Genomic DNA, 12,853 nt, shown 5'->3' with positions numbered 1-12,853 from the left:
TCTCTTACTTGCGATAGTACAACCTATAGAATATAATTCGCTTTACGTTTTCTTTCAGCTCTCTCCCCACCCAAGCTATCCGTCGAGCTGCGTTATCAGCGTCTGCAGCTCCTTCAAGCCTCGAGTCGAGGGCTGCCAGGTGTCCAAGCTCGGGAAATCGCCACTCGACGACACTGAAGCTGACATCGGTCCCTTCGACAAGTTGAGCGACATCGCGTTGGCATCCGGCGCTCGAAGTCCGGAGATGTAGTGCCCCCCTAGAGGCTTGGGCTTGTCTCCATTGCCGAACATCGCAGCCGAGACCTGCTTCGTCCGCAGCTTGTACGCGAGCATTTTGGCCTGCAGCAACGTCTTCTCCTGCACCAACTGCGCGTCCGCCGACTGCGCACCGCCCGCTTCCTTTGAGAGCTCAATGGCTCGAGCGATGTCCTGCTGTGCGAGGTCGAAGTCGTCCTTGAGTCTGTATGCCTGTGCACGACGATACAAGGCCTTCACATTGTCTGCGTCAATCTCCAGCGCCTGGTTGGCGTGATGCACAGCGTCGTCCAGGTGCATCGTCTTGAGTCGGCACGCGGCAAAGTTCAGCAGCAGCTTCAACTTCAACGCGTCCGCCTGAGCCTCTTCCTCTTCGGTGTCTGTGAAGACGTACTCGAAGTACACCAGCGCCTTGTGGTAGTGGAACGCAGCCCTCTGATACTGTCCGTGCTTGAAGAAGAGGTTGCCCAGCACCCGGAACTCGTCACAGGCCCCCAGCTTCTCCTGCGTGGTCATGTCCATCAGCTTTTGCTCCTGTACCACAAATAATATTCAGTACCACATCTAATTATCAAGATATTACCACATCTAAACTCACGGCCGAGTGGTCGTGGTTGCAGCCCATCTGCGCCTTGGCGGCGCGCTCGCTGCGCTCCCGAGCCTCCTGCTCCTGCCTCGCCAGCTCCTCGGGGTCTTCCCACGCTTCCCATTTCTCGTACGTCCGGGTCCAGTCGTATCCATTCTGGGCGTCTTGCTTGTCGACCACTTTATCCATTTTCGACTTGACGCGTGCCACATTCTGCTCCGTCTCTGCCAGAGTCTGCTGCGCCTCGGCGGCATGGCGCTCCTTCTCCACGGCCATTTGCTCCAGCATGCGCGCAAGGTCCGGCGTGAAGCCGCACGACATGGTGCCACAAATAAGACGGTAGCTCCCACGACGCGACGAGACCTAAAATGCTAAAATGGGCTCTTGGTTTGCGTTTTCCTCGAACAGCTTCAACGTGGTTCGCACCATGTCCGACAAGGCCACACCGATTAAAAAGCCTCAATCGATTAAAGCGAACGGAACTCGAGTAGACGGAAATCTAGGCTAGAGAGGACAATTCATAGTCCCTGACTGTAAGGGGGAAAAAGTTGCGGCTACTTAGCTTATCTTTGGATGCCACCGTCGAGGAGGACGTCGTTCTGGCGCTGAGTGGACACGCGGTAGTGGACGAACATGACGATGCCAGCCACCGCTGCAATACCGAGAATGAACATACTGACCATACCGAGGGTTGACATGCCGTGTGCCTTCGCGCCTCCTTCTCCAGTGCTCGTCGTCAGAGACTCGGTCTGCTCCTTGGTGGTCGTGGCTTCACTCGAAGTCGTGGACTTCAGTGCCGTTTTGGCCGATTCCTGAGCTGCCGGAGGCTTGACCTCGTTCTGGAAGGTGGAGCCGGTGTCCGAGCTAGGCTTCACTTTGCCAGGAAGGAGGTAGCTGTCGTCCTGCGATACCGTTGACGAGGAAGAGGAGGAGGAGGATGACGACGACGGAATTCCCTGCTTCGTCGACATCTTTGACGCGCCCTTGGTCGTGGGAGGCGTGGCTGTCGTCGCTTCCGGAGTGGAAGAGTTGTCCGATTTTGTCGCCGTCGACGGAGGGACTGAGCCGTTGGCGATATCGCGGGCAGAGTTAATGAGAATGGACTGGATATCCGCCACGAACGACGGGTATACCTGGTACGTGTAGTCACCCGCGGCAATCGGCGCGATCTGGTTGTTGGCGTCGGCGCCTTCCTCAATGCAGAGGTTTCCAGCTGCGACAGTGTTGTCGGGGCACTCGGACGCTTGAGACGCGTGCTTGTACCAGGGAGACTTGCCATCGTTTCCGGCCGGCGAGTACTCGCACACCACCAGTTCCCCTCCCGAGCAGGTCGCCGTCGCGCATCCGACGCTGGTCGTGGACGCCCACACCACCTGCGAGTACGAGTTGTAGAAACCGACGCCCACCTCCAAACCGCTGGAGCCGGGCTGGGCCATCGTCTTGATCGTGGTCACGGCCGTCTCCACGACCCACTGCTGAATGGCCTGGTCGATAGCGTCCGACGCGCTGGTGGCCGTCGACTGGAAGGCGTTCACACCTGTCGATGTGGTGGCCGAGCACGCCTTCGCAGTGGCGGCCGCCTTGGTCGCCAGATCGGCGTCCCAGCCGATGCGGCGCATGTTAGCGGCCGACCATGGCAGACCAGTGGTGCGGAAGTAGTTGTGGCGGTCGATCCAAATGGCTTGGTCCGCTTCGCTGAAGCTCTCGGCGCTGACGCTTGCGACAGCCGCAGCCGAGAGTGCGAGCCCGTTTGACAACTTCATGGGGGTGCTGTTAAATATCGAGAGCTGCAGCACAGCACGCGGTGTGCTGAGCGAGAGGAAATTGGTTGTGGTCTTCTCGGGGCGTCGCACATCCGGCCCCACATGGCAGCCAGCACTTCCTCGATTCCTTTCCTGTCCGTTCGTTGGCACCTCAAATCCTGCGACTTAGCCCAAGCGGCAACCGAATCAACAATCCACAGCCGAAATGTCTGGCGCTCAAGCACGGCTTCAGTCCGACATTTTACAAGTGCGACCGGGCCTTGTTCCCGAGGAGATCCACGTGTGGAGACGATCTCATCACGAGAGGGAAGGTTGGCCAAACTGTATTTTGTCCCTGGGTTCGACGCGAGCGTTCTTGGTGAACGGCACAACGCTGTGTCTGAAAATTCAAGCGCAAACTCGCATCGCGTGACTGTCGCTCGCTGTCAAGCTGTTGCGAGTTCGGGTCAGCTTGTTCCGCAAGCCAAGCCAAATGGGGGGCAGGTGCGACTGGGGAACAACGCAACAGGTGACACGAAAGTCTCAGTTGGTCCTTACAGAGCGGACACACTTGTCCACCGAGCACCGCTCTCGAAAGCGTGGTCTGAAGCGGACCGGGAGTGGAAATTCGCTGTTACATGTGGATACCGGTACTGCTACATGCATCAGTCGTCGCACTTTAGATTCTAGGCATCTTCAGATTCGACACTTCGGTGGGTGTTTGGACACATCTTCAACTTGGCGGGGGAGATCGTCTCTCCAAATTGGAGTCCAATGTCACTTTGATAAACAAGCAAGCGGAACATGCTAAACAGCTTTGTGCAAAGCATGTTCCTCGAAAAAAAAACGGTCAGGCCATTCCGAGTTCCAATAAATCGAGGCTGTCTGAATTGGCTAGAGATGGAGTATTTACAGCGGTGTAGGAGCGGATGAACTTCTACATAACCTTTGGTGAAGACTTCAACATCGCAAGTTGAATTGACTGGTATCGATACGCAAGAGGATCTGCAGGTGCATCCTTCTTCTCCTCGCTCGTTGAAGGCATGCGTGAGGTTTGAGTAGAAATTGTAGGCAATTGAGGTCAATGAGTACATTATGTATTTTAACCCCTGCCCAAAGCTTGTAGGTAGAGAGAGTTGCTGCAGCTTACCAGCTTTACAAAACACTCGCGTCTAGCAAATACGAACAAAACTGGATTGACTGCACTAGACTGCACTGCACTAAAGCCAAACCGCCTCGACTACAGCTTTCAGCGTCCTTGATCTCGCCGCTATTGCTGCCATCGAGACCCGCTTCGAGTGCTAACTCGGGACTCATCACATGTGTCTCCATCGTGGAAGCGCCACAGTTCTAGCTTAAATGATCCGAATACCGCCGTCGCGCATAATCTCGCGCTGGCGCCGCTGGTTCCTCTTGTAGCTCATGACGACGCCAAAAGCGGCGACACCGACCACGGCCAGCACGATCATACCGGCAAAGCCGGCAGCAGAGATGCCACCGCCGCCAGATGTGCTGGACTTGTTGGTGATGCTGCTCGCGCTCTCGGCGCTGGCCGTGCTGGGGGCGGTCGCCGCGCTGCTTGAAGTCTGCTCCGTAGACGACGCCGTGCTGCTCTGCTTGGTCGACGATTCCGTCGTCGTCGAGGGCGCCTGGTTCGTGAACGTCGATCCCGTGTCCGAGCTCGCCTTAACCGTGCCGGGTGCCGACTCATCCGAAGAGGACGCCTCTGAGTTCGACGTCTGCGAGGTCTGCTTGGTGGCAGTGTCGTTTTCGGACGAATCCGTCGTGGACGAAGACGTTGTTGTCGTCGACTTGCCGCTCTTCGTGGCCTTCGAGGTACCTGACGACGAGTCCGTCGTGCTAGAAGACGCCGTCGTCTTGCCGCTCTTGGTGGCCGCTGAAGGCTCCGATCCCGATCCCGATTCCAGCGACGAGTAGGACGAAGTGGTGGTCGTCTTGGTCGATCCGGTCTTGGTGGCCGCGCCGTCATCGCCAGAGGAAGACGCCTGCGAGTTCGACGAAGTGGCCGGGGCAGGAGTAGTGGCCGTTTGAATCGCGCTGTCCGTTGAGGCGGCCGTCGTAGCTGCGGGGGCGGACTGGGTGGCCGATCCTGTAGTCGTCGTCGATCCGCTGGCAATGGCACGAGCCACCTCAATCAGCAGCGTCTGCATGTTGGCCACGTAGGCCGGGTACACCTCGTAAGTTTGCTTGCCCGCCGGGATGGGGGCGATCTGGTCGTTGGCCGCGTCGCCCTCGACGATGCACAGGCCCTGCGAGGCCGTGGTGCCCGACGGACAGTCGGACGCCGTCTCGCCGTGCACGTACCAGGGCGAGGACGGGTCGTTGCCCGCGGGCGAGTACTCGCAGACGACCATGTCTCCACCGGAGCAGCTCGATGTGGCGCAGCCAACGCTGGTCGTGGAGTCCCAGAGCACCTGCGAGTAGGAATTGTACACGCCCGTTCCGACGGCCACGCCGACGGTGCCAGGCTGGGGCAGAGTCTTGAGCGTCGTCATGGACGTCTCCACGACCCACTGCTGGATGGCCTCGTCGATGATGGAGGACGAGTTGCTGGCCGACGACTGGAACACGTTGACTCCTGCTGCGGAGGCACCCGAGCACTGTGCGGCTGTGGACGCGGCGCTAGTGGCCAGGTCGTCGCTCCATCCGATGCGCCGCATGTCGCCCGCGGCCCAGGGCAGGCCCGTGGTGCGGAAGTAGTTGTGTCGGTCGATCCAGATGGCCTGGTCCTCGGCGCTGAAGCTGGCGGCGTTGGCCACCGCGGCCAGGAAGGCGAGCGCCACGGCCACCTTCATACCTGTGTGTGTGTGTGTATGTGTTCGCTGTACTCTGCTAGTCCGACGCGGTCGAAATCGAGTGTGAAGCGGTGGAGAAGCTCGGCGGGGGCACACTGACTCCCGTTACGGGAGTCCCGTAACGGAGACCTGGTCTCGACTCGACATCTGGCGTTCGAGCCCCCAGCTGGCGCAGGCTTTTACGCAACTTCATATCGACGGGCCATTTCAAGGAATCCGCCCGCCACAATTTGGCCACCGCTTTCGAAGGCCACTCCAAGCGCGACGGAAGACTTGGAGTCGATATCTAGGTGGAGCGGCGTGAACAATTCAGTCGCCACCGGATCTCTCGGCACGGAGCCAACGACGTGGAGGGGCCGTCGTGCTCAGCTTTGGCTTTGAATCGAGCTCTCGTCTCACGTGACGATCGATCGCGTGGGCAGCGACTAACATTAGATGGGGCCTTGGATATCCCACCGAACTGCCAACTTGGCGGTGCACCGAGTTGACAGAGCGAACAGCAGCAATGTCGAGAGTGCCACTGCCCGCTTCCCCGCATTGAGCTGGTGGACTTCAACGGCAACAGATGCGGTGCATCACTGCACTCGATCCTGACATTGCTCTGCGCTCTGCGAAGCCAAAGGATCAGATACCGGTAACTCAAAACCGGATTCGGATTCACTTTATGCTCGACTGACTGGTCTTGCCGGTGGCCGGCCTCGCCGCCTAGGTCGGTCTCCTTTATTCTCTCACTCTATCTTTCACCGCGGGCGAGGCACTGCGTACGCTATCGATTGCGTAAGGTTCGGGCTCCTTCTCTCTCTTCAAATGGAGTTCAACATTGTCGTTGTATTTAAATGACATGGATGCCGCCGTCGCGCATGATGTCGCGCTGGCGCTGCTGGTTCTTGCGGTAGCTCACGAACACCATGAAGGCAGCCACGGCCACGACACCGAGCACGATGAGGCCGGCCACGCCAGCGGCAGACATCGTCGATCCTCCCGACTTGACGCCACCCGACGCGTTCTTGGCCGACACAGTGGTCGTCGCACCCGAGCTGGCCGACGTGGGAGTGCTGCTCTCCTGCTTGGTCGACTCCTCCTGCTCGGTCGACTCCTGCTTGGCCGAGTCTCCGCCGGACTTGGTCGACCCCGTGGACGTCGACGTCGACGGCGACTCGGCCTGGTTCTTGAAGGACGATCCACTCGCCGAGCTAGGCTTCACCTTACCTGGCAGCTCGCTGTCCTCGCTCGTCTCGGTCGATGAACCGGAGCTCGTAGCCTCCGACGATGAAGAGCTCGAGGAGCTCTCGGTCGAAGAGTAGCCGCCAAGCGAAGAGGAGCTCGTCTCCATGGTCGATCCGGAGGTGGAGGCGACGCCCTCCGTCGAAGCCGAGCTGGTCGTGGCAGCCGAGCCCGAGGTGGACGTCACATCCCAGCCGCCGCCAAGGCCAGAGGACTCAGTCAGCGAGCTGGAAGAAGACTGCGTCGTAGCGTCCGATCCAGAGGTGGAGCTGACATCGTAGCCACCAAGCGAGGACGAGGTCGTCTCCCCAGATGACTCCGAGTAGCCCGACGATCCGGAGGTAGAGCTAACGCCGTAGCCGCCAAGCGAAGACGAGCCCGTCTCGGCCGACGAATCCGTGGCAGAGCCCTCAGTAGAGGTCACGTCCCAGCCGCTGCCCAGACCGGAGTAACCTGTTTCAGCGGAGAAATCGGTCGTGTATCCTGAAGAAGTCTCGGTCGAGCTCGAGGTCTGCTCAGTGTCCGAGCTCGACTCCTCCGAGCTGAAGGGGGACGACGACTGGTACGCTGCCGATCCACCAGAAATCGCGGGCGCGCTGCCCGCAGCATCCCTCGCCCTGGCCGCCTCCAGGATGGTCGCCATAATGTCGGACACGAACGTCGGGTAGACCTGGAACGACCACTTACCGTCGGGGATCGGCGCGATGAGGTCATTGGCCGCGTCTCCCTCGACAATGCACAGGCCGTGGCTGGCCGTCGTCCCGGTCGGACACTGCGTGGCCTGAGCAGCGTGGACGTACCACGCGGACTTGCCGTCGTTTCCTGCGGGCGAGTACTCGCAGGCCACCATCGACCCACCCGAGCAACTGGCCATGGCACAGCCGACGCTAGTCGTCGAGGCCCAGACCACCTGCGAGTACGAGTTGTAGAGTCCCGCGCCCACAGAGTCGCCCTCCTTGGAGGGCGGAACCACCATGCCAATTTTCGAGAGCGCTGGCTTCACCACCCAGTCATTGATCGCCTCCTCCATTACCGTCGATGGATCCGTGGAAGTGGACTCGAACACGTTGAGGCCCGTAGTCGTAGACGCCGAGCAGCTGGCGGCCGCAGAGGCGGCGGCCTTCGCGAGGTCGTCGTCCCAGTTCATGCGCTGCATGTTTCCTGCTGCCCATGGCAAGGCCGTCATGCGGAAGTAGTTGTGGCGCTCGATCCAGATCGACTTCTGCTCGTCCGTGAAGGTACCGTCCGACGTACTCTCCTCGGTGCTCGAGCCCGTCTCCGTAGTCGAACCCGTAGTACTGGTCTCGGTCGAACTGGTCTTGAGCGACGAACCGGTCGAGCTCGTCTCAAGCGATGAACCAGTGGAGCTGGTCTCCGCGGACGACTCGGTTGGGTAGCTCGAAGAAGACTCGGTCGAGTAGCTCGAGGAGCCCTCGGTCGTTTCTGAGCCAGCAAGAGAAGACGAACTGGTAGCGGCCGAAGACTCAGTCGTGGAGCCCTCGGTGGAGGTGACATCCAAGCCCCCAAGCGAGGACGAGCTCGTCTCGGCCGAGGACTCAGTGACCGATCCCTCCGTGGAAGTAACATCCCAGCCTTCGAGGGACGAAGCGCTCGTCTCGGCGGAAGACTCGGCCGAGTAACCAGAGCCCGACGTCGTCTGGAGCGTTTGTTCGGCGGAGTCCGCCGACCCGGAGGTCAAACTGTACGAGCCCTTGGACTCGGCGTTGACGCTCAGCGCAGCCAACGCGGCCACGACGAGGCTTGCTGGCACTTTCATCCTGCGCTGTCAAAGTGCTGCCTATCTAGAATTCTTCACAGTGAGCGAGCGGGTCGCGCGGTTGATGGCGAGAGCAGAACATTCGTCCGTCGTTGATGCTCGAGCTGTCGAGGTGTCGTTTATCCGGACAGGCAGATCCTTTGATGTGCCCGACGGAGAGCACAAACGCAGACTTTGGCCCTGCAATGTCTGCAAGCCTGGCCCTGCAATGTCTGCAAGCCTGGCCCTTCCGTGGAGTACAGCCGATGAATGGGAAGCTGATGGCGCGGCGGCGGGATGTGTTGACTTGGGCCGAGTATGCTGGGGCTGCTGCAGGCACACACAGCCGTGCTGCAGCTGGAAAATGGACGTCGAACGGCAGAAACACTCTGGCTCTGGAAGAGTTAACTTGCGATGCCTCGCTCAGCGCCTTGCTCTGAGTCAGAACCGGAAAGCCCCAAAGGTTGTTCACGACCGGCCTGCGATGTCCAACGCGCGGGCGGTATTGAAACGCTGTCTTGCTTGGGACACAAGAGTCGGTGGACATGTGTGGAGGGCGCCGGCAGTAGGCGGATTGGAAATCTTGCGATGGGGTTTGGCCACGATGGCGGTCACAAGCGTGACATGGGGACAGCGAGCACTCGGTGGTCGTCGCAGGACTTGCGCCAACGTCCAACGTCGAGGCAACGCAGCAGACTTGTTGATTCTCTTGACTGGAGCGGACCGCACGATCCACCAGCAGATCCGGTGTCGAATGCTTCAACATCGACTGTTCTGCAGTTTTTCACGCGAATATCAAGCCAAACAGAGCTTTTGATGTGTATTTGGACGCAGCAACATTCATCCTCGCATGTCAATAACGGGCACATGTACAGCAACAGCTTTTTGTCAGCTTGAACCTATTCGTCTCCAAGACGAGCATACGGAGCTTGTCGCTGAAGCACACGCATCCTGTCGCACCTCAATAGTACCCGTTGTCCCAATCGCGGGCAGCCTCGCGCGCCATGCTGTCGGCCTTGTCGTTCCACGAGTACTCCCACTCGGTTCGCCCCGTGTGAGCCCGCACGTAGCGGAACATCATGACGCGGCCGTTAGCCACTCGCAGGATTGCCTGAATGAGGTCGCGGTTCTTGACGGGGCCTCCGTTGGCATTGATTCAGCCATTGCGGCGCCACTTGTGGATGAAGTTCTCCATCGTGTTGATTAGCAGCTCGCTGTCCGTGAAGATGATCACGGGCCGGCTTCTGCCTGGGTACACCATGGCGGCTCGCTTTACGACCACCAGAGCAGCGGAGTACTCCGCCCGGTTCGAGGTGGCGTAGGTGTCTCGCAGAACCTTCACCTCGTTCCACGCCTAGTTGTGCGGGAACAGCGCATCGTAAGCCGCTGTGCAGTCGGCGCGTCCGTTGCGGAGAGCGCAGCCGTCACAGAACGCCACGAACGCATTCACGTCCGGGTCCATGACGTCGTAGGCCGTCCACGTCAGCTCTCCGTTATGGCGCTGGGCCAGACGTTTGACAATGACCCCATTGGCGTGGAGGAACTCCTCGGCCTCTCCGAACGTCGGGAGCTTTCGCCACAGGGAGTAGGAGTAGCCGTGGGTGCTGTCCAGCGCGTCGTCCAGTTCAAATTGGGAAAATTGCAAAAGGGACCCACTTTGGGTGAAGGGACCAATCTGAATCGAAGGTGAACAGTACAATACTACTAGACCTTCGCGAAGGCGGACTATTACTAGAGCCCCGCGTACCAGTACGTTGCATAGCTTACTGTAGTATTTGGCATTACAACTTCATCATAAATATCACCCGCGGATTGGATAAAGTGCCCAAGTTAGCAAGTCACATTGCCAGAGCTATACATTACAAGTACTGGGACTGCTGACAACAACTTAAGTTAGCGTGGTCGTTGGGGGGTTAAAACACGACAATAGACAAAAGCGAAGTCGTCGTCTACCCATCTTAGCTTAGGAGAACAATGGCCTGTAGATTGACGTTTTAGCGCATCCAACTCCATAAGTGATTTTCTTGCAAAATAATGGTGTTCTTCTGCTCGCACCAACCGACTTGGTACGCAGCATCGGCAGCGGCCGACTGGCGCAAGAAGATTTATGAATGAAAGCTTGAATCATATTGGCGTTGGATATTTTGTGCAGGCTTCGTGGAGCCTGCAAACATCAAGCAAAATAGCGCGTTTACAACACGCTCCACACCGTTCCCTCTTTCTCGGGGCAACAGCCGCCTACCTTCACGGCTTTTCGCCCCAACAACAAGCATCTCAGCGCTGTCAATATAAATTCCACACAACAAACCTTCGAATGCCTGCTGCTTCGTCAAAATATTACCTCCTATCCATATATATGGATAATTGTCCAAAAGGCGATAGAAGAGCAAGGTGAGCTTGTATGAGAAGATGGAGAATCCGGCTGCTGCAGCACTTTGCATACCAAGCAGTGGTGTCATCCGGTGTTTGGGCGGATCTACGCGGATAGCAGCTCCATGGAACACCTCCGTTGGTGGGTCGAAGTGAGACACCGACTTGATCGATGTGGCTTGACGGTGTACGACGCGCCTGTGGGATGGAGGCTATAATGTTGGACCACGAAGTGTTCGGAGTTTCTGAGTTGTATTGAGCAAAATACAGAATGAGCAAAAACTAACGAAGCAAAGCAACAGCTAAACGGAAACTTGGCCAAGAGCTCCGCTCGTAAACATACAGATGGAGATCAGTGCGCACGCTCGGTAGCAGCAGCCAGCACCGATGGCAGGAACACGACTTGAAGTTGAGGATGCCATCTCAGTCTCAGTCTCAGCGCAGCAACTGGGTCTTGAGAACATTATATCCTCCCCGGGTTTAACTGCGTCTGGGGGTCGGCGGAGCACGGCGCTGCTTATTCTTGAGGTCCTTCAGCAGTGCATCCCAGTGGCTGACATAGTTGATTTCATCTTCGAACTCCCAGGAGTTCTCGCTTTCAGGCAGGGCCACCCATGAGCAGAGGTACTGCTTGCGTCCACCTTGGCGAAGCTGGTCCAGTAGCGCTCGAATAACATACACTCTTTCGCCATCTTCGTCATACATGCAAGGAGCGCTTTTCGTGATCTGGCGACCACGAAAAATCTCTGAGACGTCGACAGAAAGCTTGGGTTGATCCACGTTGAACGTAGCGTGACGTCCACGGGCAAGGTAACGATGGCAGAGCGACATGGTATGCATTTTCACCGATGCGTTCCACCACAGGAAACGGGCTGTACCACTTCGGCAGTAGCTTGTGGCAGGCAGGGTTGCGCTCGGGGTCGCAATCCGGTTGGCCAAGCTCACTGCTTAGGCCCAGCATCCACGTACACCAAATCACCTTCGTCGAACTGCACTTGCTGTCGCCCACGGTTGTAGTATACGCCTGACGTTCTTTCGCATGTTGCGCTGAGCCAACTCAATCACTTCTTGCCGGGATCGGATCATGTTCTGTGCCAGGTTGCCAGAAGTTGCCAGGACTATCGGTGAGCGAGGATTCCGTCCACAATCTACCTCGAACGGGGAAATGCGAGTTGAAGTCGACACCAACGTCGCATGCGCGTATTCCTCAGTCGGCAGCATCTTCACCCAATTGTCACCATAATGAAAGACGACACACCGGAGACTGTCCTCCCACGTTCTAATCTGCCGTTCGCTACGTCCGTCGGCTTGAACTCGCTTCGACACAGTCATTCGTTGCTTCACCTGCATGATCGTCATCAACTCACGCCAGAACTCGCTTGTAAACTTGGGGTCTCTGTCGAAAACGGTGGACTCAGGAAGAGAGTAGTAACGCACGTGGTCGAAAAACAAACGAGCTGTAGTCTTGGCGTCAACATCTTTGGTAGTCGGAATGTAGCAAGGTCTGTTCGACAGCCGACACACGACCACATAGATTGCGTTAAACCCCTCACTCAGTGGCAGTGCCGTGACAAAGTCCATAGTCACGTGCTGCCAACAATGTTCAGGAACCGGAAGCGACTGCAGAAGACCTTTGCGCCGACGAGATCCAGACTTATGGCGCACACAAGCTTCGCAAGTCGAAATATACTGGGCAATATGCTCGCGCATGCCGGCCACCAGAAATACTGACGCATCGCCACCATTGTCCGCTCCACGCCTGGGTGGGCAACTACTGCAGCGTCATGAAAGTCGTGCATCAATCGAAGTAAAATCGTATCCACTTGAGGAACACGGAGCACACGTACAGCATCCGGACTTTTCACCACAAGAACGCCCTCTAGAAGCTCGTACTTCTCCGAAACCCGTTGCTCTTGGCGTTGCAGCCCTTGTATGATGGAAACCCAGCCCTTGTCCTTCGCGTACGCCGCTTTGATGGCTCGTACGAACTGCTCATCCTCCCCCACCACCAAAAGCGATGCGTGCCCGATGCACGTTACGTCCATCAGTGACGCGTTCGGCGACGGCACAAAAGCTTCGGGTCCCTCGATCAAAAGCTTGGCAG

General features: G+C 57.9%; 6 protein-coding genes across 6 annotated transcripts; all 6 read right to left on the bottom strand.

Moving 5' to 3' along the window:
- Positions 1-75: 75 nt before the first annotated feature.
- PHYSODRAFT_499947 (hypothetical protein) lies at positions 76-1,162 on the bottom strand (the record flags this gene model as incomplete). Its single annotated transcript, XM_009529663.1, has 3 exons — positions 76-789; positions 854-997; positions 1,052-1,162. The coding sequence occupies 3 exons, from the start codon at positions 1,160-1,162 to the stop codon at positions 76-78; spliced, it is 969 nt and encodes a 322-aa protein (XP_009527958.1).
- A 242-nt stretch (positions 1,163-1,404) lies between these two features.
- PHYSODRAFT_499442 (hypothetical protein) lies at positions 1,405-2,604 on the bottom strand (the record flags this gene model as incomplete). Its single annotated transcript, XM_009529662.1, has 2 exons — positions 1,405-1,735; positions 1,820-2,604. The coding sequence occupies 2 exons, from the start codon at positions 2,602-2,604 to the stop codon at positions 1,405-1,407; spliced, it is 1,116 nt and encodes a 371-aa protein (XP_009527957.1).
- A 1,334-nt stretch (positions 2,605-3,938) lies between these two features.
- On the bottom strand, positions 3,939-5,399 carry PHYSODRAFT_503134 (hypothetical protein; the record flags this gene model as incomplete). Its single annotated transcript, XM_009529661.1, has 2 exons — positions 3,939-4,467; positions 4,525-5,399. 2 exons carry the CDS (start codon positions 5,397-5,399, stop codon positions 3,939-3,941), a joined length of 1,404 nt encoding a protein of 467 aa, XP_009527956.1.
- An 832-nt stretch (positions 5,400-6,231) lies between these two features.
- PHYSODRAFT_360713 (repeat-containing protein) lies at positions 6,232-8,400 on the bottom strand (the record flags this gene model as incomplete). Its single annotated transcript, XM_009529660.1, has 1 exon — positions 6,232-8,400. One exon carries the CDS (start codon positions 8,398-8,400, stop codon positions 6,232-6,234), a length of 2,169 nt encoding a protein of 722 aa, XP_009527955.1.
- Positions 8,401-9,340: 940 nt separating this feature from the next.
- Positions 9,341-10,161, bottom strand: PHYSODRAFT_315388 (hypothetical protein; the record flags this gene model as incomplete). Its single annotated transcript, XM_009529659.1, has 4 exons — positions 9,341-9,508; positions 9,614-9,733; positions 9,818-9,983; positions 10,127-10,161. The coding sequence occupies 4 exons, from the start codon at positions 10,159-10,161 to the stop codon at positions 9,341-9,343; spliced, it is 489 nt and encodes a 162-aa protein (XP_009527954.1).
- Positions 10,162-11,322: 1,161 nt separating this feature from the next.
- PHYSODRAFT_407090 (hypothetical protein) lies at positions 11,323-11,472 on the bottom strand (the record flags this gene model as incomplete). Its single annotated transcript, XM_009529658.1, has 1 exon — positions 11,323-11,472. A coding segment is annotated over one exon (150 nt), but the record flags the coding sequence as incomplete, so codon positions are not given.
- Positions 11,473-12,853: the final 1,381 nt, after the last annotated feature.

The sequence above is a fragment of the Phytophthora sojae genome (genome assembly GCF_000149755.1).
Source record: "Phytophthora sojae unplaced genomic scaffold PHYSOscaffold_4, whole genome shotgun sequence".
Lineage (NCBI taxonomy): Eukaryota > Oomycota > Peronosporomycetes > Peronosporales > Peronosporaceae > Phytophthora > Phytophthora sojae.
This window is presented reverse-complemented; position numbering and strand designations above follow the sequence as displayed.